Below are 25,466 nucleotides of genomic sequence, written 5' to 3' on the forward strand. Positions count from 1 at the left end.
TAGCCTCGGCTAAATAGAGAAGTATGCCTTTTACTAAAAGCCAGAAATGCTGCTTTTCATTCTGGTGATGTGCTACAGTATAGAGAGGTCAGAGCTAAATTGAAAAAGGGTATTAGGGACACCAAAGCTATGTACAGCCGGAGGACTGAGCAACATCTTGAGAGCTCTGACATTCGTCCAGTATGGCATGGCCTGCGACAAGTCATGGGGCAGAGTAACAAAAACAGTCTGTTTAGCAGCAGTGATTTTTTGGCCAAGCAGTTAAATCAATTTTTGATTGGGCTGGAGAAAAAAAAACAAATCCAGTTCAAACGGTCAACACATTAATATTAAATCAAAATGGATATTTGAACACACGTCAGGGAATTTTTCCTTACCCACATTTGGTGGCTTCCCATAGTTTACAGGTAGTTCGGGAGGCCTGCCTCTGTGGAGCGCGGCAAACGCCGATCCCTTCCATGCTGTGTGCCTACAATCTGTGCAAAACAAGATTTTGAAGCTGGTGGAATTTATTTATTTTTCTTAAACCAAAGTGGGCCGCAGGAGACCCAGAGAGCTCACCCACTCAGACCTCCAAACCTTCTCCAACCCTGCCCAAAATTATTCAGCCACAGGGTGGCAAATCTTGACCCGGGAAGCTACCCGTCAGGGCTCTGGACAAACATGAACTAAAATAAAATGCTGGTTTCCTAAGGCCACAGATCTTACCTTTGGCTGCTCTCAGCAAGGACTGACGTCCTACACCCAGTAAGGTCTGCACCCCAAGTACGCTCTGCGGAATCTCCTTGTCCAAGAGCGGTCCAAGCCGCTCACAGATTTTGAGAAGGTAATCTGGAGGAATGTGAGCGTTGGCTGCCACCTGCATTCAAAACATAAAGATACAAACTTTTTAGATTCTTGCTTTGTTTGTACGGGCAGGAAAGGACTTTTTTCATTTTTATAGAGGGACAAGTCCCACTCTCCTCCTTAAGTGCAGTACAGAAGGAAGAGAGGACTCTCCATCCTTGCCTAGCACAGACACTTAAAAATACTGAATGGTAGAAGCTGAAGCAACAGAGCCATTGAAGCATCTTCGAACTCAAACAGATGATGGAATGATCCGCATCCAAAATGTGTAAGCTACCTCAACGTGTGGTTCTTTGAAGAGAAGAAGAAGAAAATCCTAGCCCAGACATCTTCATCCAGAGTGTTGTACACACAGCAATGGCCACACATAGACCTCCTGAATCTCATGGATTCAGGTGTGTATTCCGTGCGTTTGGGGCAATATAACAGTCTCCACATAGGTCCAAGGGCTTGCTCTCACATTTCTTCATGCTGCTGTGAGCACAACCAATTTAAAAAGGACAGTAATGCTAGAAAATCTAGTTAGAAAGACTTGAATTTCCAACCACAACTAAGAATATAAGAAGAGTCTTATTGGACCTGACCAGTCACCCAGTGTTTCCCATGGCCAGCCACATACCTCGGGGAGACCAATAAACAGGATATAAATAGACACACACTGTTTGAGCCCACTGAACAGGTTCATTTCAGTTGTGATGATGATGAATAGCAACAGACCATTCCACAGGTTTGCCTGGGCCCTTTTAAAGCCACTTAAATGAATGGCCACCGCCACATCTTGTGGCGGGGAGTTCCATAAATTAATCACATCAGAATCCCACATTCTATAAACCCCTCCTTTTTTAAAAAATGATGGTGCTCACAGACAAATGTTCCGGAACAGGTTAGAAGGAAACATGAAAGGCTGTGAACTGATTTGTACTGTTGTCATTGTTAGACCTCGAGACAACTCTTTACTGCCGACTCACTGTAAGAACCTAAGACCAGTCTTGCTGGGTCCCAGTGTGTTGACAACAGCAGCCACCCAGATGTGGGCGCAGAAGCCAGAAACAGGACAAAAACACACCAGCTCCCTTTTGCATGTGTGTTTCTGGCTTTTCAAAGGAAAGCTACATCTGAGACTGGAGCCATCCATAGTACAAGTCTGGGATAGAACCAATAAACTGCTACACATCAGTAGTTCCTTCGAACCAGTTACAAAGGTAAACCAACAGGATTGTTTCTCACACTTGGTATTTTGCTCAACAGGAAGTCCTAAAACTTCTGCTCAATCACCCACAAAGAGAGGAGCCATCTGTAAACTAAAAGCCCCTTGATTCTGGCATGCAGGTGTTAATGAACAAACATCAGGAGACTTCAGTTTGGCAAACACCCTGCTAAAGATAAGGCAGCAACAAAAAAGCTTTTTTGATTCGTAAAAACAGCTGCAGAGAAAGAGAAACGGGGGGGGGGGGGGGGGGACCAAACGCTCAGGCAGGCAGTTTAACACAAAGATCTGGTATTGTTCCGCCAGGGGCCAACACTTTTGGGAGAAGCTATATATGAAACATGGGCCAGAAACCTACTGCCACCATATTGCACTTGCAAGAAAAATGCACCAGTGGCTTTTCACAACTTTCTGAGAATTTGTCACCTGCCCAGGTGAGCTGAAGAGTGTGTGACTTGGATGTCTAAGCATGTGACAGACAGAACAACCATGTAATTTGAGCTTTTCACTGTGCAATCCTTGCAAGACTCTGTCCAGCAACACTATTAATGCAAATGCAGAGGCTAGAGCAGATAATCAAAAGAGGGAAGACTCACGAGACCTGGGTTCAAATCACTGCTTGTTGCAGCTGGGCCACAGGAGCTGTGGTTTGTCACCGTCTTTATTGGGCACTGCCTTCTTAATACACTAGCCCAGAAGGCGTCTGTGCTAACAGCTTTGAGGAATATGATCAGTTTTAAGCCACTGGGGCTTCATCACCTCCGCTGAGGTGTGTGATACCTACAGAGGTCTACGATAAAACTCAATCTTGCCGCTGCCAAGTTGGGTTTTGTTTTGTTTTTATTCTTAAGACAGATCCCGTTTGGTGTCTTATTTGAAGACATCCACACACACTGTTGTTTTCCACACTGAAAATTCCAATGGAAACATCCATTTACTTCTGTATTACAGAAAAAATGACACTGACTGGCCAGATGAGGTTATCTGTAAACACAGGTGAGTCAATGTATATGATGTATCTTGTTCGCTGAAGTTAGCAATCAAAAGAATAAATCTGCCATCTGTTTTGTACTTTACTATGGGTCCCTCTCCTAGAGGTATATCTGTCTCTTTGCTTGCTTCTTACACATCACCAGTGAAAAGTTTTCTTCAGCCACATTTTTCAAGAGAATTGTTTTTAGCAGTGATTCCGGACCTGCTGTTTGTCTTCTCCTTTTGGTTTTGGAGAGACTAATATTAAAGCTTGCTGTTCTGATTTATGGCGCTCTATTTTATGATGTGTTTTAAGCACTGAATATTACTCGAGGCACCATCAGCTTGAAAAGAGGTACATAAGGTTTTATTAACCAACTTGATTGTAAGACCTACTGAACTTAGCAGGCTTACTTTTGCAATGCATGGCATCGTATTGCATACTTAGGTTTTGGCTGGCAAGACACCAGTATTTGATTCCCAGTAGTTTGTAGGATTGGGAGGAGGGAAATCACAACTGTAAATATGTATTTGAGCTTGATCAAATGTATGGCTACCCAGATTTTGTTGGATTCTAAGTCCCATCAGTTCTAGCCAGCATTGTTTATGCTGAGGAGTAACAGAAACTGCAGCATAACCTTATCTGCAGGACTACCTTTACTCCATCGCTAATCTAAAACAAAATTCTGTTCAACCTGGGGAAGATATGAGAATGAAAATATTTGTGCAAATCTTGGCCCAAATAATGCCATTTACTTTAAGATGTAAGAGCAGCTCTGACTGCCTCTTTGCACCTCCAAGATGAACCGGGAATTGTTTAGTGGCTAATCATACAGTAGTACCTTGGTTTACGAATTTAATGCGTTCTCTGGAAAGTTACGGAATGCAAAAAATTTGTAAACCGAAACACGGTTTGCCACAGGAACTAGGGCGGCACTATAAATCTCCAGGCACAATGCATCCTGGAGGAACTTCCTTTGTACTGTGGGAAAAAAAAGTAAACCGAGCCATTATTTTCAATGGCTTTCCATTCATAAACCAAAAATTACGTTAACTGAGGCGTTCATAAACCGAGATGCTACTGCATATGGAAAGGTTTAACTGAAATATGTCATCAGTGCATCTTGAGTAAACATTAAAGGCAATCTTGGCAATTGTTTTCAGACAGACCTACAGATTTTGGAGGAACTCACTGATTCACAGAAGTACAAAGGCCTGCCAATGAGGTACAGATCTTTTATCACTCTGGCAGATAAGTCCACAAAACCCAATCCAAAAGTTCACTGGCTCATACCTCCCAGGGCAACGAAAGATAGTTCTGGAGAGTTACTCAATCAGAAGAAATGGGTCCTTATCACACAAATAGGCATGTGCAAATCTCTGCTATAACACTTCTCCAGCAGTTTCCCACACAATCCTTCCCCACATACTAGCTGAACATTGCTGGGAGTCCTGATGGACCAGTTAACTTGCTTCTTTGGTTCTAACAAATCATAATAGATGCATTACTAACATTCTGATTTTTTTAAAAAAATAATTCTCCAGCACAAGCATTGTAACCCATGTTATAGAAATGGTGGTCCTAAGCCAGGTCACTAAGCAGGGCACTTTAACCTGTCACATTTTGAGGGGAATTTTTCAAGGAGAAAGGGTAGCCCATTTTTAAGGAAAGTCAGACCACACTGACACTGCTTTATAAAAATCATCGTCCTAGTACTGGTCCTATTTGACAAACCGCCTTTTGTCAAAACTGTAACAATCTGCATTGTGAGAAAAGGCAAGGCAATGGCAGGAGAGTGTACACAATCTGTTGTGTTACACAATCTTTCTGTATACTACTTGGCAGGAACTCATGCAACACTGCTGATCAGCAAACATTTGGGGAGCCTCGTCCTTAGGACATATCTAAACTCTCACATTCCAGGGAAACCTTTTGAGTTCTATCATTTAAAAAATTCATAGCACGCTCAGAGTACAGCTATCACCATCTCAGTTTACAGATATAAACTGATGGAGGTTGGTGTGTGTGTTGTGTTCTGTGCCGCGAGGTTGGAACCAACTTATGGTGAGCCTAAAGGGCCTTTCAAGGTAAGTGAGATATTTAAAGAGTCGCTTTAAAAGTTCCACTTACCCAGTGAGTTTCCATGGTGGAGCAGGGGATTCGAACCCTCTTCTCCAGAGTCTAGTCCGTTACTCTGTCCAGTACAGTACACCACAGTGCCTGGTAGCACAGTCCTACGCTTAACAGCAGGAGGGGGGGATCCTGAAATCTTGTTAAAGGCTATTTAAAGTATATGTGTTCTCCAATTAAAGACAACCTGGAGAACATGTCTAAATTACAGTATCATTTTATTAAATCTAAGTTATGCATGCACTTCAGTCTGCAGAGCAAAAGTTTGTCAAGCAGTTCATGAGCACATGTGAGACAGGAGGCGAGAGTGGTATCCCTCTCACCGGATTGCTGTCCCTCCTGCATACAGCAGAGGAGGTACAAACCCAGCCTGTCCCAAAAGAACAGAGCAGTGAGGGACAGAGGAGAGAGAAGGAGGAATACAAAAGCTACCCATTGAAGGGACTCAGGGGGAAATGGTGGGAATGGAACGGAAGAAGAGGTTGGAGATAGAGCTGATATAAAGAGGAGGGAAGAGCAGTTACCACCAGATTGGGAGTGGATCTGGATGGAGGATCCATGGTCCAGAGCATGGGAAAGACTGAGAGTGTCTAAGGAGGAGGCCGACTATAGAAAAGAAAGGGGATCCCACCACGACCATCTTATTGGGGAGAGGAAGAGGCCAGGGAGTGGAGGAGAAAGTTGAGAGAAGAGAAGGAGAGAGCAGAGAGAGAGAGAAGAGAGAGGCTAGAATGGAGGTGAATGAAATGAGGAAGAAGGGGTACAGGGAGGACCCTGGAAGACCCTCAACCCAAAGGATGTCCCGTGTGGGTTGATGGCCGGGCCGACAACACCGTGCCGCTGATGGAAGGTGAAGCAGGACAGACAGTGAACCCAAATTTCTCAGCGGATTGGCCGGGTCCGTGGAAATCTGGTGAAAGGAACCCATTCTTGGACAACAAATGGAAGCCATTGGAACCATTTCATTGAGACAGGTTATTTGTTGAGTACACCAATAAATATCACACCTGTTTCTAAACAACAAAAATCTCCTGATTTCTTTTCACAAAGGGAGGAGCCCAAAGTTGAACCCTCACAGAACACCTTACTGCAATAAATTTTCAAGTATATATCTGGTGAAAGTTTAAGAACTGCTGTCTTATTTTTGAAAAGAAAAAAGTAGATTGTAGAATTGACATTTGAAACCAACTATAACTACATGCATTCAACTTCTCACTCATTGGTTTCTGTATTTGTCTTCTCTTGGAGAATAGACAAATATCTGCAGACTATAGGACATTAAGGTAATTCTGTGAAGAGTGTTGTGTTGCCTTACAAGCTGTGGTACAATAGTTCTGCCAATAAAATAGCTATCAGAAGTACTAACCATTGAGCATTTGTTTATGTAGATAGGAGAGACCGAGATGAACAATACTAGTGGTACACTAAAAAGGAATATAAAGTTTTATAGGTTTTATTCATCTGCAAGCTAAAAGTAAAAAAGTTTGTAAACCACCTTAAGTGCTATTTTCTAGTGCAAAGCTAGTTCATCAATGAAATAAAAAATGAATAAAGTTTCTTGACATATTAGAAAACAGTATTTTGATATCATGAATACTCATACTGATGACTTACAGGATCCTATTTATCTTTTTGGGGGAGAAATTCTGATGGATTTCCATTGGTCATAATCTTGGGTAACTGGACATAGCATTTCAACCTTAAAAAACACTGGCATTTTCTTAAATTCTGAGAAGCAGTGCTTACAACATTTTAAAAATATTAACAAAGAATTTCTACTTAAGAAAAGAGATTACTTGTCTTACCATCTATTTGTTTAGGTAATTTCACATCATTTGTTTTAACAGTGTTCTAATTGTGTTGGCATGTTTCTACTAGAGTTTAATTTTCAGGTTAAACAGGCAGCATTTGAAAAAAAAACTGGCTCTCATTTGTTCTGTCATTTTCATAAGTTCTTTAAAAAGATCTTCTCTTCCTTGGTTACATATGTTATATGAGTATTGTACCATATTTCAATGATACAAACCACTGATTTCAAAAGAAAAACACAGCATACTGGAAACACTCCATGTTCCCACCACTCAGTACAATGTGCCTAAATATCAACAGCACATTGTTATTGTGCTGAAGATTATGTGTTAAGAAAAAAATTGAGAGCTAGGGATTCATCACAAATCCTTCCAAATATTCTCTGTCAACAGTACTATTTGACGTGAAGGAAAACCAGTTAACAGGTGAGCATGCACGCTGGGTGCTCTATATCAGCAAAGCTGGTAGTCACAAATATAAATATTTCTTAAAGAAAAATCTAGCGTGAATTTTCCAAAGCTCCCATGCACCTCACAAAAATACAGTCTTTTGCAGCACACCTTCAGTAACAGACTTAAGATGAAGACATTTACTTCCAAAAACTAAATAGACACACACATATACACATAAAAAGGTAACCCCCTTGTATATTTTTAATATACTGTAGTTACAAATACAGTGCAATCATACGTCAGGCTGAATTGCAAACTAGCACATAAGTAAATACTAATAAGTAGACCAATTACTGCTGCAAAAGTGAAGGCTAGAAAAGCAAGACCTGCAGAACTACAAATGTTGGGTGGGGGGAGCAGGAACTGTAGAAACCAGGTAGCTATGCCTACAAAAGCCCCAGACCAAGCCTAAGAAAACCCTAAAGCAGAATTTTTTAGGGAGGTGGGCAGAATTAACCTCCAGACACTGATGTTAATATATATGAAAAACTAAAAACAAATAAACACACCACAAAACATATATTATACTATTAAACTGCAATTTCTGTCAGATCCAGAAGACCCCAGAGTGCTGAACTTGCACTGAATGTGCTACCCAGCAACATAAGCAACTGAATTGTGCAGATATAGTATTTTATTGCAAATCACAATCAAGCATTGAAAACTGTATGATTCAGCATTTGCCTGCACAGCCCCCTTCAGAATCGGAACCAGAAAGGCCCTCTATTATATATTCCCTGTATTTTCTATTAGGCAAAATGAGTTTGCACCAATGCACCTGGTGCCTGGCATTCACACTCTATGCCTCCATTCTGAATCCAATCTCCATGATTTTCTTTCATCAGCACAGTGATAAAAGTGAACAGGAATCAAGTTGGGTTCAAGGATTTATATCAGATGAACATTTATTGCTTCTTCATTTTGCTTTTTTTGCAAATGGGTGTTATTACTCTTATTTCACAAGCAAATAAAAACAAATCCAGCCTTTACGTTTCTACAAATGATTCGGGTACTCCTCTAAGATTGTTCCTATTTGTATTTGAACATTAGCAACCAAATCCCTTCCAATTTGTACAGCAAACATCCCCTTCTGTCTATGCAAATTCTGGATATGACTTGATCTACAGTGAAAAGGCAGGGTATTTTGTCTTCCTAATGCAGCAAAAACACAGTCCTCCCCCAGTGCCTATCTTTAAAGCCGCAGCCAATCAGCAAGCTACTCTCATGTGCAAACAGGGAGCTCAGGCCTGACAGGCGCAGCGTGATTGGCTTGGGCCGAAACCCCTTGTACGTGCCCTCAAATAACCCTCCCCAGTTCCTTCACAATAGCTGCCTGGATCGGAGCAGGGAAGATCGCCCTGGCTTTGCCCAGATATTCCGCACCCGAGTGTAGGGAAAGCAGGAAAGAAGCTGCCTGAGTGCCAGCCAGATCTTCCTGCTTTGCGCCACGGGCCGTCTTCCTTCCCCCTCCCAATGCTGAAGTTTAAAAGGCACACTCACCAGATCCTCAAAGCTTCTGCGGTGCTCCTTGCCCTGCCAATCCAGGCGCCGTGGGATCAACTAGGGCCAGGCAAGGGAGGAAACGGGAGGATAGTTAGTTGCAAACGTGCGGGGAAGCTTTCCCCTGCCCCATCAGGTCCCCCCACTGACCTCCTGCACCCACCAGAACAGAAGGGGGGAAAAAAACTAAAACAAACCCTGACATATGAACCATAAAGGTGCACCCTTTCCAAACTTTGCACATGGAAAAACTGCCCTGGTTTGGGATCTGAGAGAAGCCCTTTCTCCGGCAGGCCTTCTCCTTTGCTACCCGAGGTGAGGAGGCATTTCCTCCCACCCAAGCCAATCCCTAAACCTACCCAGTCTCACTGTCCACTACTGCCCGCAGAGAAAAAAATCCCCCCCTCCTTTTAAAAAGCAGCAGTGTGCAAGTTTATAAAAAGGGGCCGGGACACCTTCCCTAATTTACCCTTTAGCAGACCGTGTCCTTAAAATAAACATTTAAGGAAGCAAATCATTGTTTGTAATACGAATTTTGGGAAAGACAGGTAGAGGAGGAAGTCCCTTTCTTATAGACCTCATTATTGGGGGGGCGGGGGCAATCACGGGCATATAATAGACCTTGGAACCCTCCTTATTATGGGGGGAATCACGGGTATATTATAGATCTTGTAGCCCCCCTTATTATGGGGGGGAGACCCTATCCATGAGCATATGATAGATCTTCTATCCCTCTTTATTCCTGTTTGGGGGGGGGTTTGACATTTCTCCTGGGCATTTTGAAAGAAGAGTCATTTTTTGGGGGGATAACAGGAGGTGTGGGGGAGGGCAACGGGGGGGGGCAAAGGCCTCCCTGTCAATGTAAAAAAGTCATTTTTTTGAGGACTGAGGCCGACCCCCCCCCTTCCAGGTCCCACCACCACCCCCATCATCCACCACCACCCCACTCCCTTTGAACCATATGCTGGGGACGCTCATTACCTGGTGCTCTTCCAGCTCCTCCACCAACACCTGAAAGAAAGAGAGAGACGGAGGGGGGGGGGAATGTTTTGAGCAGTCAAGCTCTGAGGGGAAAAAAGTCCAAGCCTCAGCCCCCCCCCCTCATTCCGGATGCGACCCTCCTCCTCCCAAGGGAAGCCCCTTCCCTCGGAACTGTCCTCCTGCTTCTCTTACCTGGGCGGATTTCTTACAAGGTCCCGACTGGAGGAAGCGGGCGATCAGGTAGTAGAGCTCTGAGGAGAAGAAGGAGAAGGAGAAGAAGGGGGACAGGAGGGCCGGTTAAAGGAGGGCCGACAGACGGGCGCCCAGCCCAGCCCAGCCCCGCCGCCCCCTCAGCCTCCCGGGGACTCACCGGCTTCCAGCTGGGTCGCGGCCGCCGGAGCTGCCGCCGCCGCCATGGTCCTGAGGGGGAAAGACGAGGAAGGCCCCGTCCGGGAAGGAGCCGCGGGCGAAGAGGAGGAGGAGGACAACGACGAGCCGGGCCGGCCCTGAAGGAAGAAGCGCCCGGGCGGGCGGACGGGCTGAGGGGACGCCGGGCCCGGCGGCGGGTGGCCGGTCGCTGAGGGGACGCCGCCGCCGCCGCTGCTTCAGTCCGGGGGCCAACGGCGCCGACGCCTCCTCATCGCCGCCGACACCTCGCCTCTGCCGCTGCCTCCATCGAGGCACCGCTGAGGTAAAAAAAAGAAGAAGAAGAAGAAAGGGCGACGAGGGGGAAGCGCCTCCCCGGTCAAGTGGGGCGGGCGGGCGAGCGGGCGAGGAGAGGAAGGCAGACCCGGGAGAAGACGGACGGACGGCAGGCAGGCAGGCAGGCAGGGAAGCGAGCGAGCGAGCGAGAGGCAGGCAGGCAGGCAGGCAGGCAGCGGCGGAGCCTCCGGCCGCGCGGGGGCGATGGCAGGCAGGCCGGCCGGCCGGCGGGGCTCCCGGGGCGTGTGTGAGGCGAAGGGTCGGAAGAGGCGGGGAAGGCGAGGAGGAGGAGGGCCGGCTTGGAGGCCTTAGGCCTGGGCGCCGCCCCGGCCCCGGCCCCGGCCTCGGCCTCGAGCACCCAGGCGCCTTCCGCCTCGGAGGGTCCCCCTGGCGGGGCTCGCTCGGCGCTTTCTTCGCTCCTTCCCCGCCAGCCCTGTTTCTCGCTCTCTCTCTCTCGGTCCAGGGAGGGCCTTTTGGGGTCGGGTGGGTTTCGGCTGCGGGGGGGGGGAGAAGGAGGGGAGGAGGCCTCGGCTCCCTCCGCTGACAGGAGGTGGGGTGTGTTTTTTTTGGGGGGGTGTCTTGGCAAGAGGAGAAGGGGACGGCAGAGGAGGAGATGGACGGACGGTGTCACCGAAGCGACCGACACGAATTTGACCCAACTCTGGGAGGCTGTGAAGACAGGGGGGCCTGGCGTGCTCTGGTCCATGGGGTCACAAAGAGTCGGACACAACAACTAAACAACAACAACTGCCCCCCCTTTTGTCCGTCGGTGGGGAGCCTGGGGCGGTCGGTTAGGCCGGGAAAGAAGGGGGTTGCGGCCCGGTGGGATTTGAACCCAGGGCCACCCCCTGGGACTAGAGAAGGGCCCGTTCTTAGGCCACCAAGTGTGTGTGTGTGTGTGTGTGTGTGTGTGTGTGTGTGTGTGTGTGTGTGTGTGTAAGTATGTATGCACACCTAGACCCTAATGACATAATATATAGATTATTATGTTATAGATTATTATATATAGATTATGGGTATTATATATTATGTATACATATAATCTATATAATATATAGGTTATATGTATAATCTATATTTTATAATGTAATTAGGGTCTAGGTGTAACTAGGGGCTAAATAGGTGGCTGTTCTTAGGTCACCAAGTGCTCTCTGTGTATGTGTGTGCACACACAACTACATATATATGTGTCTCTGTGTATGTATGTATATACAGTATGTGCTTATATGTGTGGGTGGATAGATAGATAGATAGATAGATAGATAGATAGATAGATAGATAGATAGATAGATAGATAGATAGATAGATAGATAGATAGATAGATACTCACACACATGTATGTGTGTGTGGTTGTGCTTAGTCCTTGTAAGGACTATTAGTTTCTCTCCCCCCCCCCCCAATGTGTGATTTATTTACAGAGTGTACAACATCTTAATAAGATTTAGAGCATCTTATAAAACAGAGATGAGTGAGAAAGTTTAGGATCAGAATAAATTTCAGAGAAGGACTAGATGTTCTTGAGAGTAACTTGAGGGAGTGCAGGTTCTCTTTTTGTGTGTGTTAGAAGTATAAGAAAGGGATCTGTTTTCATCGCCTCCTGGAATCTCATTTAAGGAATAAGAGGAAGTATCTGGTCTTAAGGAAGGAGATTTAATAGTTGTCTGTGACTACTGGGAAGTGGTTTGCTCCTCCTTTCAGTACAGACTATTCAAAATTCAAGGGAAACCATTTGAAAGGGGTATTTCTTCAAGTAATGTGGCTCTTTTTTAAATAACAGGTTGAGGTGAAGCTACCTTGTTGATATTTTTATATTTTAGTTTTGTGACTAATTGTAGAAAAAGGTTTCTCAGCTTCCCAAAGTAGAGGTGTTATGTGGCTCTAAAGGGGGTTACCCGTGTGCATTAATTATGGGGATTCTTCGTATTTAAAATTTAAAAGTGTTGCTGTAGTGGTAGCTGGCATGTTTTAATAGGAAAACAGGAGAAACACGCAGCCTTTTCATTATACAAACATATTGAGGGAGTAGTTGCCATCCTGTGGTACACAGACCTACAAATTAATTTATGTCTCTCATACACTACACACGTGTCACCTTGCTGACCCATTTTATTTAATAGAACTGATGCTGTATTACTGTTTGGGAATTTAGGGTTTGGTTTTTTACTCTTATTCCTATGACCAAGTGTGCGCCAGGGCATCATACGACGAATTGAATTTTCAATTGTTGATTTTAAATTCTTTTTATCAACTGAAAATTTCATTTAACCCAGACAAATCCACACTCACACCCACACAGGTGTCGGTTATGTACAATGTTAGTCCGAGATAGAAGAGACCGATTGAGATCAACAGGATTTCAATTAGCTGTGGCTAACAAGTCTCATAGCTGGCTCCATAATTCAGTGGTTTAGGTCTCTGGCTCTGGAGCCAGAGGTTGGGAGTTCAGTTCCCCACTGGGCCTCCAGGAAGAAGAGCCATCCTGTGTAGCCTTGGGCAAGCTGCACAGTCTCAGGTGCCTCCAGAAGAAGGGAAAACCACTCCTGAGTACCTAGAAAACCCTGAAAAGGGCCACTATAAGTCAGAATTAACTTGATAGCACATTATTGTTATTAACAAGCCTCATTAATTTCAATACACCTACTCTAGCAGTTAGGGCTAATGTTGGATTTAGAGTATGTACTCTTTTGGGGTATGTACAGTATATGTATACATAGACACATTTTATTGTTCTTTATATATATATTTATAGACATAGACAGAAAGAGAGAGGAGTTGATAGGACCTAAGGAAATTTTTAAGAGAGATTGTCATTAACACCAAAAAGGAGGTTGCTGGTTATCCTAACATTGATACGATTCATTACGGCATAAAGATCTGTTGAACAAATTACACTGGACAACTGAGAGGGATAGCAGCCTTTCATGTCAGAAATGTGAAGGAGGTTGTAGCTCTTTTGACAAGTGGAGAACTTACCGTTAGTTTTGTGAGGAATACATAGGCATTCCTTGACTTTTGGATCAGAATGGTAATGGGGTAATGTGAAAAATGAGTAAAGCTTTATGGACTTGGGTGTGTATGTGTGTTTAAAGAATTTTATGGATATTAGTAGAGAGGGAAAGACATGCTATCTCCAGGGCTGCAGCCTATGTCACTCAGAAATATCTCTGAAATTGAGGGCTAAGGTTCTGATGGTTCTTTTAAAGAAAAATTAAACCCAGTGAAGGCTGCAGCAGTTTGAAAGTTAGCCATTCTTCCCACATCTTAAGCCATATTTCTTATATCGTTACCTATGTTATGGGCAGATACATTTGCATCAATTTATTCTAAATATCTGTGTTCTGTGCTTTTTAATCTTCACCATACACATTGGCCACAGACGGTTGAAACAAAAGAAGGGCTTATGCTGAATATGCACAGCGTTGCAAGTTCTTTGACTATACCGTAGTAAGCTGTACATGCTTTTGTGCTGACAGACTTGTACTTCAACCTCTCTGCCCAAATGAGGAGGTAGTTAAAGCAGTGGCTGGGGAAAGGACTGACACAGTTTCTGACATGCATAATGTTGACTCTTTTCTGCCATCCTCAGCCTCTTCCCTTTCTGTAATTTTTAAGGTTGTTAATATCCTCTCCATTCCCCTTGTTGTGTTATCATTCTTACAGTGAAATAAGCACTCTAAAACAGTTTACTATGGGCTGTTTTACATACAGAGTACAAATCTTAGGATTGCCATTTGACAAGATGCCATAGATAAGTCCTGCTTTCTGGCAAATTTGCCTCCTATGATGCATGCTGACTCCACCCCTACTTGCAGCATTTGCACTTAGCTTTTTACCGGGGTACTTGAAATATATGGTAGGTGAAATAGTCCTGGCTCTTTTGAGGTCTATAATTGTTTGTTTTTTTCAAGCAGTTATTACATACTACTTTATGATATATTGAGTAGACCTTTGGTCTAGATGGGCGGGATAGAAATCAAATAAATGAATTGCATTTAATGAGCATATATGGTTTTCGTCTAGCCTGCTTTAATGTCACACCAACCAGTGAGGTAAGTCAGGATCAGAGACTGAGGTTCTGAAAGCCACCTGGTCAGTCCGTTGTCTTGGTAAGGATTGAAATGTGGTTATCTGAAGCCTCAGTCAAGTGCTAACCATTATATAGTGTCCAAACTATGTAGCTTACATTGAAGAGTCCTTGAAAGACAATTGTAGAACTGCATAATTTTCTGTTAATTGCTTGAAATCAGTCGGGTTTGAATGGGGGAAAGTCTGTTCTTTAAAAGTAATCTAGCAAATTAATATGAGTTGCCACATTCTGAAACATGACAGTTGCCCCGATGCATGTCAGCTATAGTACAGAGAAAGTCCAAGTCCTGGCCACTTCTCAAAGATTTGACAACTTGTACAGTACTTTTGGAGATCTTTGGCTGAATGTTGATTGGTTCTAGAATAAAATTGCCTCCCATTCACGGAATGGATGGTTGGTGTTCACATGCAGTAACCTCTGGCAATCTTGAAGATATAGAGTCACTGTAAACCCACACAGCAGCTGAGTACCTCTTTCAGAGGTGATCACACCAACCCTCCTGTGTCGGGTTGGGCAGAATTCCTCAGGCAGGTTTCTATTGTATGCTAAAATACCAGCCTGCAAGTATACTTGCATGCAGAAACCTGATACACTCGATTCACTCATACCCAAAAGCTTGCTGGTGTCTTGAAATGGATTAAACAAGGCACATACAGTGATGTGGGACAGGGAAAAAGAATCACAGGGCTTAGGTTTTCTAGAGAAAATCTGTCATATATTGTTTCATAATACCTTGTTTCCCTGAAAATAAGACCTAACCTGAAAATAAGCCCTAGTATGATTTTTCAGGATGCTTGTAATATAAGCCCTACTCAAAAAATAAGCCCCAGTTAAGTGAAATCCTGTCCTCCACCATTGTGCAGCAACTAGAATAAGATAACATGACTGTAAAATAAAACATCCCCTGAAAATAAGCCTTAATGTGTTTATTGGAACAAAAATTAATATAAGACCCTGTCTTATTTTCGGGTAAACACTGTATTCTTTAGTATCAGTTTGTGGCCAGAATCCTGTTGTATAACTGCATGGACTTAACTTGACATTGTGGCCACAGTAGCTACAATAATGCCAAGTAGAAATTCTATCTGGGAAGCATTTCCATCAGCTCCTTATGCAATCAGTCACAATGGGAACCAAGTGACCGACCGCATAATTGACTTGCACAATCTGCCTTGACTGGGCATAATGTCTGTCAAAGGCATGTTACACCACAGCAAAATGGATTACAGCTCATGGATAGCAACATAATATTAGGCAAGTGTGAATAGATTCGGGGTTGCCTTAGCAAAAGACAAGAGCAAACTAGAAATTGAGATTAAAAGGCAAGAAGCTCTTCACGTGCAGTTCGTTCCAACACAACGAAAAGCTCTGCCATAGAAAATTCCATAATGTTCTGTGCAAGTGAAGAGAGAGCCATAGGTGTAAGATGCCTCATAACCAGTTGAGGATCAACAAAAAGAAGCAATCTGTCCCCATCACTACACACACACACACCATGTTCATTTCACTTTCCTTTTCCTTCCAATAGACAAATTTGCAGTGGTCCTAAAGTGGTCAAAATGAACTGGATTCAAAATGTAGCAGCTTAGCTGTCTGCATCTGCCAGTTCAGCCGTTTCTGCAATAAAAAGGACCCCAACCTGCACAAAGAGAGGTTTCGTTCTTTTTTTTCGTATTTCTTAATTTTTTTCATTTTCTGTTTCATTCAAACAGACATACTTCTAGCCACTTGCAGGATGTCTAAAGCCTGCAGTAGGTTTAGTCGTCTTTTCTAGTCTAGCCTTTAGGGTGAGGGACTGTGCAAATCATCCCACTTTCATTTGACTCAGAAACAGTTGGACAATGGTTTTACTCCAAGCAGCATTACTTTTCAAACATAAACAATGAGAGACTAACCTATTTGTGTGTTGTTGCACAGTCATAGGAATTGGTTACTGTAATCTCAGTACAGTAGCTACCTTGTAACTGCTGACAAGGTGCAGAACCTAAAGGCAGACTACACAAGTAAACTTACGCTAAAAGTGTGTAACCAGAGGTGGGCAACTTCAGCTACCTAGTATTATTGTTTTGAAAAAGGTATAGATTCTTTTCCTTCTAGGGAGGGGGATTATGGGCTGACATTTATTTTATTTATTAATTTAAAGAATTTTTATCCTGCCTTTCTCCTAAAAAAGGACCCATGGCTAAAGGCATATCAAAACTAACGTTTTAACAAGTAAACTTCCTGTTAATGTTAACATAATTTTTTACTCTTAAAAAAAGTCTTATAATATATACATTGGGTTTAGAGCCTTTTCATGTGTTAGTCAGAAGTAATGAGTCTAAGCACAGAGTGCTGTCCTCTGAAGATGCTGGCCACAGAGACTGGCGAAACGTTAGGAAGAACAACCTTCAGAACACGGTCAAAGAGCCCAAAAAACCCACAACAACCATTAGTCTAAGTTATTACTAAGGAAGTTTACATTCACATGTTAACTGTATCAGATTGTTTCCAAGTTCCCTTAAATATTTTATTTATTTATTTATCTATTTAATTTATATGCCGCCCACTCTACCCAAAGGTCTCTGGGCGGCTTACAACAATTAAAATTCAATTAAAATACAATAAAAGATAAAATGATTAAAATACAATTAAAATTGCCATCAGGACCCACAGTTGATGTTATTTCAATTAAAAGCCTTCTGGAACAGGAAGGTTTTGACCTGGCACCGAAATGTCATCAATGTCGGCGCCAGACGAATTTCAGTCGGGAGGGCATTCCATAGTCTGGGGGCAGCTGCCGAAAAGGCCCTTTGTCTACAAGCTCATACAAATATGTTTGTTTGTTAAAATAAACAAACAAAAAAGTTTTGTTGTACCTTTAAGGCTAACAAATTTATTTCAGTGTACACTTTAATGAACAGTAGTCAATATCTCTCCAGACTCATCTGAAGACAGATGAAAGCAGCAGGTTCATATGACAACTTTTTTTTTAAAAAAAGCAAATTCTGTTCTGGGCTGCATGAACAGTGAATGGAAGTATAGTGTCCAGACCATGAGAAGTAGATGGTTTACTCCATTCTGTCCTGGTCTGACCTCACTTGGAACGCTGTGCCTTCTTTTGGGCAATACCGTTTTAAAAGGCTAACAGCAAAATGGAAGATGTCCGAAGGATGCTGAGGGACCTAGTTTGGGCACACACAGTTCATGCAAATTTCAGAAATAATGATGGGAAAAATAGCCCTTTTTGTCTAAGCAGGGCTTTAATTTTTCTCTCTGAGTTAAGAGATCAGCAAGAACAAAGAGTTTACCAAGCGTTTTGTTTCCTCCCCGTGGCTTTATTACTGACATCTCCCCTAGGTGGAGCTCTATAACCAAGCATGGCTCCTAAGAGCAGCAGACTTGTGGCAGGCGTTTCTTTGTCCAAATTCAGTTGGCTTCTGGAGAAACTTTCAGGCTGTAGAGTTGCAAAATATATATTTATCATTCCAAGTGATAGCCGGCTGGATAGCTCAGTGGTTTAGGTCTCTGATTGGGGAGCCAGCGCTTGAGGGTTCAATTCCCCACTGTGCCTCCTGAGAAAATTGTTGCAAGCCGCCCAGAGACCTTTGGGCAGAGTGGGCGGCATATAAATTAAATTAAATAATAAACAAGAGCCAGCCTGTGTATCCTTGGGCAAGCTACAAAGTCCTTGGACACACACACACACACCCAAAGAAGGAAATGCTAAACAACTTTCTAGTATTCTGTACCAGGAAAACCCTAAAAAAGGTTGCCATATGTCAGAATTGATTTAACAGCACATGATGTTTATTATTGCAAGTTTTTAAAAAACTATTCAAGGTACTGGAAGGAACAAATACTGTATTATAAAATGTAACATAGTCCATTAAGGATTGAATTATGGTATCATGGTTGCTGGGTCACCATTATGTTTTGTGTCAGAGAACTATATGGTTGCTGCAAAGTATTCTTTGCACAAAGTATTCATGTCACAAAATGCCTTTATTTTTTAGCATTTTGGTCTTCAACCCACATATTCTCTTGGAGTATCTTATAAACAATAAATTGAAAGAAAGTCGGCCCCTGCTTACAGGCTTGCAATCTGAAAAGACACATCACAAAAGGCAACAAATGGGAATGAAAGTGGAAAAAAAGAAGTATGTTTTTATTTAAAAATGGAATAGCCTGGTATCTGTTTCATTTCCCTCTGTACACAACTTTTTGAATTTCTAAAACATTGATTAAAGGTTCATGCGTGTATATTACAAATTATGTATATAATAAATGGCAATGTACATTGTTCACAGTTTCCAGCTGGGTTTCTGCCTTTTGACTCAAAAGAATATGGGGTTGACTCACCAAATCCTCACTGCTTCAATGGCCATACTCTAGTTAGTAGAACTTACTAAGCTAAGCAACATTTCAGCCAATAATTCTAGGAACCTGAAAGTACAATGGCCTTATCTTCAGCCATTAAAAACATTTCCCCCTACTCTGAACCACATGGTCACTATTTCTGTAGATATTCTGATTTTACATATTTTCTCCAAAGTACTTATGAATTTTTCCCATTTGTGCATCTTCTTCAGGCTTATATTCCTCAGAAGGAAATATTTAACAAGTAAAGAATCATGCAAATGTATGGTGCCTATAACATGTTAGACTTGTTAATTTTTTAATCTTGTAACTGCAAGCAGATGGGGAACTGGGCTTGTACAGTAGTTACATTCATGGGGCCCTTTGGCCAAAAAGAGAGGAAAAAATGGTTGCGGAAGAGGCATTTCTAAACTTAGAAGAATTATCTTAAGGAGAAATAGGGATATAGAGGCTACATACCTAACCTTGGACTGTAGGACCTCTAACTTCACCTTTCTTGCCTTGAATTGCTAAATTTAAAACTAAATTCAAAACTAATTCAACTACTTTTTCTGATTCAGTTTTGAGATGTACGGCATACAGAGACAAAAAAAAAAGCACGGGGGCTTGAGTTCATGTTGTGTGCCTGTGCCAGTGGGTCACCAGGCTGCTTGAATAGGTCTGAGCATGATTTTTCTTTTTCATGTACTGCCTGCTTTTGGAGTAGATTGATTCTCTGTTGCCTTTTCCCATTTTTTTTTTTGGGGGGGATATTACCTATTTTTAGAAATCTGTTGCCTTGCCCCTCATTTTGGAGCAAATGAAACAAAATTACTGGAAAGAGATGCTCCTTTTCCTATAAAATGAAATAACCAGTACATGAAGCAAACAAAAATGATAAAAGCACTTCCTGAAAGAAGTCAAAACCGAAATTAAAGTTTTTGCCATCTGCATCCCTGGTGGCAAACCCTAGTTTATCATCCTGCAGCATTGTATAGGCAAAACACCTTATCTCTGTCCCTGAAGGTGCATATTGCTGTACACTTGAATTGTCAGTGAGTGAAGGTTCATCCGAAGTGGAATCAGTCTTGGTGACATGACCACGAAATATATGTACAAAGTTATAGCAAGCCAGGAGAGTACTTTTGCAGAAAATTACATCATTAATAGGAGTATTTCAGATAGTGATTGAACTCATGACTGAAATTCTGAACGTATATCAAATCCAGCCTGGCATGGTGCATGATAAAGTACTTTTAAAAACTTTTCTCTCTTTTCTCTAGGTTTCAAGCAATTTTGCATAGATACTCCATGGCACAGATGTAGATTCATCAAGCAGCACCTAAAGAGATAGGTAAGTATGAGTTGCTAGTTGAGAACTAACTAAATCCAATGTAACTCAAATACAAATCATAAACATTTGTTGGAAACATCTTGCATCATATGATCAGTTGTGCTGACCTAGTTTTGCTTTTGTTTCATCTTGCATAAGACCAAAGAATCACCGTGTTCCATGGAAGTGAGTTGAATTATGGAAATAATGAAGTAGCTGTATTAATTATGTATACCATTTCATACCTTGGGTTGACAAGGGCATAGTGGTGGTTGGTTTATGAAAATAGTTTAGCAGCTAGTGATGTCTGTGTAATCTGTTTTTCAGCATAAAAAGGGAAAAATTGCTCCTTTCTGATCATTGCTTTGGAGGAGCATTTTGGGGTTGTTGTTCTTTTCAAAATTATAAGCCGTTTTCTTTCTTACTGATTTTTTAAAAATCTAATGACAAAGTAACAAGTCACTTGAAAAGCTACTGAGAATGTATTATTTGTAATAGCTACTGGTGGGAGCCATAAAGAGTTGCATAACCAATTACTTAGTTAAATTAAGTGACCATGCTTTGCTAGTCCTGTGGTTTCCAAAGTAACAGAGTAAATTGTCAAGTCAAACCACTGGCCCATTGGTTCACCCTAGTGTACCGGAAGATGCCAAACACTTTCTGTGTTCAAAGCATTTTCTCTACCTCTGAGTTACAGTTCTTTGCTGAAACATGAGGCAGATCTCCTTAGCAGGCAGTTGGTGGATAAGACTAGAAAACACTTTTCAACTTTTCCAACTCCACTACATCTCAACAGAGCTTTTGAGTGAAGACTTTTGGTCCTTGTGTTGATTTATAGTGGCTGAAGACAATGTGAACCAGACTGTTCCTATTCAGCCTTGATGGACCCTTGGACTTGATTTGGAAATGTATATACAGTGGTGCCTCACTTGACGGGGATAATCCGTTCCAGCAAAATCGCTGTAGAACGAAATCGTCGTCAAGCGAAAGTAAAAAGCCCATTGAAATGCATCGAAAACCGGTTCAATGCGTACCAATGGGTGAAATACCTAAGCGTCCAGCGAAGATCCTCCATAGGGCGGCCATTTTCCAGTGCCTGTAATGCAAGGAATCCGTCCCAAAACACAGCGGGGAGCCATTTTGCACAGCAGGCGGCCATTTTGAAAACCCGCCAGTCAGCTGTTTTGATCGTTGTTAAGCGAAAAATCAGTTCCCGAAGCAGGGAACCGATCGTCAAATGAAAAAAACCCATTCAATCATCATTTTGCAATCACAATAGCGATCGTAAAAAACTAGTTGTCAAGCGATTTCCTCGTCTAATGAGGTCATCATCAAGCAGGGCATCAGTGTAACAACTTGGACATGATTGTGGACATATTTTAAAGGCAATTTTTCTTTGGCAATTACTGATGAATCTTACAGTCCAAAAAACAAAGAGAGTTAAACCAGCATCAAACCAGTAAAATATCACAGACAGAAGCCAGCTTCCAACTCCTTCCTTAGACTGGATATCACTGAGTTAAAGGTGGTGCAAAAGGAACATAAAAGTCCCAAACATCTTGCCTAAGTCATGATAAACGTTAGTTTCACTGAGCTAATGTTCAGCTTTTAAAATTAAGATGAGGATCCTAACTTCTTCGCTCACTGTCACTATAAAAAACAAAAAAGGCTTCCAGCTTTTTTGTTTCCCAGTAGAATTCAGCGTCAGCTACAAACTGTTGTCACTTACCTTGAAAGCTCTGTAGGGTCTCTGTAAATTGGTTCTGACTTGACAGTAAACAGACTGTTGGGATTTAGCTACACATTACACATGGATGCATGTCAGAGATCCCTAGAGCCTTTAGAAGGGAAATAAAATCCAGAAAGGAAGATCTGGAAGCAGTTCAGTGGTTATGCACTTCTTTCCCATCCGCTACTTGTCCAAACCCTTCCCTCATCAAAACCTTTTTGAAGCCCAACGTGTACCATATAGGTTAGACCTGAGATCACTGTGGCTGTAAAAGACATTAAAGACTAACATCAAGATGCTGCACCTATATTTCCTAATGTTGGTTTCTTTTGTCAATAACACGATGCTATAGAAACAAAGATCTTGGATTTTGGATCATTTTTGTTAATCCTTTTCTGCAAAACTGATATGGTCCCTTTTATTTTATTTTTTTTTTTAAAAAGAACCCACAACTGTTCCGTTACATTTGCAGTCTTAACATAAATCCTGCTTGAATATTAAACAGGGTTATCCCTGTGATGTAACCAGTCACCTGCTGGCTGATACTACTTTCCCCCTAAAAGCTGGAAAAGAAACAGCCTACTCGTCTGGCTTAATTTACTCAGATTTGCTAATAAATCAGTCTATTACCATCATTAGTAGCAGATGCAGGCTGTGTTGTAAAAACCAGAGACTTGCCTACAAACCACCCTCCCATCTGTTGTATTATACCCAATTCATCTTCTCATTCTTTCTGTGAATTTCTCATTTTATTTAGTTTTCAGTATTGTCTTAATTTCCCTCTTTTTGTGTTTGGGGGGGGCGCAGGGGAGAATAGCAGAATTAAAGCATCTCGGTCCAGCAGTTGCAAGAGCAGCTTGTAATAGGAAGGGGTTGACTGTTTAGTCTGAAGTTTGCCTGAATACAAATCGGAGTACGGTCGCATGCCAAAATCTGCTCTTTTCATAATTATGCGAGGCAGCTTGCAATTAAAAAAACGTGTTAGGGAAATTTGCACAAAAATTCACATCAGGAGGGGGTACATACAAAAGGACATTATATTAAGTGTACAAAGAAGTGTAGATTAAGGAAAATGTGTCTTCACATTTTTCATGCAGATTCTCTTTCCCTTGCATTCTCAAAAGTAATACAGACCAAAACCTGAACTGACACATTCACTTATTGGGGTGCAGGAAGGGATTAATATTTTTGTTACAGCTGCGATCCAGCAGTATGGTACTGAAGACTATAAAACAGATATCTAAGTAAATATTGCAATCAATACAGGGGTGGGCAACTTCCAGAGGTCTGAGATCTTAGACATCCTTAGCCCTGGAGCTTGGATGGCTGATTCTGTACTGTGTCCACCCCTTAATTTTTTTTAAAAGCTTCTACTTTTTAAACTCTTAAAAGCCCTGTTGTGTCTTCCAGTGGCCAAAATGATTTTTTTAAAACTTACAGTTTTGAGAGGTATCATGTAGCCAGGGTTGCAGGGGAAAAATATGGCAAAATAGCCCTCATAGGAAACAAAGTGACTTCTTAACAATTACCAGAACAAGACTGTGCGGAGGGAGTGGGCAATGGGGACCCAGGAGTGCTGAGATGCCCACATTTTGGGCTTGTGGGGGGGTGGTGGCCAGCAGACAGACCATGCTTTGCCCAGCCCAGCCTAAAGAGAATGGGACCTTGGTCAAGATGGTGAGATCTTTGTTTGTTTTCATTTTTGTCCTGCTTGTGACCTTTTCCCTGCGGCATTTGGCTGACCACTAACAGGAGAAGAAGGCTGAACCGCTGCTCTGATCCAGCCAGTCTGCTTTTACATTCTGAAAAGAGCCCTACTGCTGTCTTGAAGTATATAGAGATAACATCTCACGTTGTGATGGCTTTGGCTTGAAGCTGAGTTAAATTAGGCTTAAAAGAAGCCATCAACCCGGTGGGATCCGGGCACTGTCTAGTAAGTTGCAGGTCAGACTGTTGAGCTCTCAGGCCGACCTCCTGTTCATCCAGACTGTGCTTCGGTTTCCATTGTCTACTCGGTTTGAGAGTGGCAGATCGGGTTTCAACATCTGGCACTGTTGGTATCAAATCTAATTTGGCTCTCGGCGGTGTTTTTTCTTTGGGTGGGTGGGTGCGTGTGCTCATGTGTGATGCCTGTATGTGTGTTTTACATTGGTTTAATCCCTGTGATGTTCTTCTGTTCCTCTAAGGTGGAACCTATAGTACAGTTTCGATAACTGCAGTGTTAGCTTACTCTACAAAGAGTCGGGCCTCACTTACCAATGTTATCTTTCCTTCTGTACCTGTTCTAGGACAGCATAAATCTCCCTACCCCCGTGGGGCCAATTTGAATGAATTTAATACAAATCAGCTATCATGGGGTGAGGGTTAATTAAGGGTTTGCTCTTCCTTTGTGGTGAAATTTGTTAGTTCAAAATGAAACATAAATTCTGCCTGACTTTCTCTGGTCTGGCAGCAAGTTTAAGGCTCCACATTGTATGCATTATAATTCCTGTAGTGATGCCAGGACATATAGCCTAGAAGGTTGTGCTTGCTGCAGATGATGGCTGTTGTAGCTGAACTCATCCGGAAGATGCCAGGCTGGAGAAGGTTAGGTTTCTTTTTGTATACTTTTGTGACTTTGGCATGGATTATATCGCATAATATATAAGTAGCCTTCTTTTAACGCAACTATCTTAGGGCAAGATTGCTCTAAGATATAAAAAGGCTTATCTTCTAATTCACTCATTCAACAACCCTTTTTTCCATAGAGGAAAATTAGGAATGAGAGCGACTACTTTTCTTCAAATGGACAGTATCAAATGGCTAAGTGTGGATTTGAATTGAGGCCCAAGTTGATCCCTTGCATAACTATGACAAAGATGTTACAGTTTACCATATCTTGCATCAGGAATGTTCATACTTTTTCTCAGTGGCCAGTTACAAAGATTTGTTTTTCACAGACCAGTTGCCTCGGACACCGACTCCATGTTTTGCTGTATATCGCCAGTTCTAGAAAGGCTGCCCCAACACATATACAATATGCCGTGAAAGCTTAAAATCCAGGGAAGCTGATGGTCTAAACAAGAACTGGGTGGCACGTTTAAAATTCATCCAAAACCCATCAGACCAGGTGATATGTGGCACTGCTATGTATGAATTTCTCTCTGAATCTCACCACCACCACCTTCATCAACACAGTTGGGCGGAGACAGAAGCAGCCCTTTAGTTTGCTGCATCTTCTGTCTTTCTCCCAAAAGTTCCGGATACGTTTTCAGTGGTGCTGGCTTGCATACGCCATAATTTCCAGTGCATTTGGAGGTCTTGATTATGCTTTGAGACGTGTGCACCTTGTTCATTGTGCAGTGTTTTTCTTTTCTGTTTTTTTTTATAAACCCTGACA

General features: G+C 42.4%; 1 protein-coding gene and 1 long non-coding RNA gene across 4 annotated transcripts in view; one reads left to right on the plus strand and one right to left on the minus strand.

The window, feature by feature from the left end:
• Positions 1–10,663, minus strand: part of BRWD3 (bromodomain and WD repeat domain containing 3) — a 58,361-nt gene extending 47,698 nt beyond the window's left edge. For all 3 annotated transcript variants that reach the window (XM_072981074.2, XM_072981075.2, XM_072981073.2), the window contains exons 1-6: positions 10,269–10,663; positions 10,091–10,149; positions 9,899–9,928; positions 8,918–8,977; positions 709–859; positions 378–476 (exon numbers count right to left, since the gene is read on the minus strand). In XM_072981074.2, the coding sequence (XP_072837175.2) occupies positions 378–476; positions 709–859; positions 8,918–8,977; positions 9,899–9,928; positions 10,091–10,149; positions 10,269–10,314 (445 nt within the window). In that variant the 5' untranslated portion in view covers positions 10,315–10,663. The remainder of the gene's footprint in view (positions 1–377; positions 477–708; positions 860–8,917; positions 8,978–9,898; positions 9,929–10,090; positions 10,150–10,268) is intronic.
• Positions 10,461–25,129, plus strand: LOC144584499 (uncharacterized). The gene is made up of 3 exons (XR_013538785.1): positions 10,461–10,589; positions 20,309–20,379; positions 25,027–25,129. It is a non-coding gene; the product is annotated as an uncharacterized LOC144584499 (long non-coding RNA).
• Positions 25,130–25,466: the final 337 nt, after the last annotated feature.

This window comes from Pogona vitticeps, chromosome 11, assembly GCF_051106095.1.
Source record: "Pogona vitticeps strain Pit_001003342236 chromosome 11, PviZW2.1, whole genome shotgun sequence".
Classification (NCBI taxonomy): Eukaryota; Metazoa; Chordata; class Lepidosauria; order Squamata; family Agamidae; genus Pogona; species Pogona vitticeps.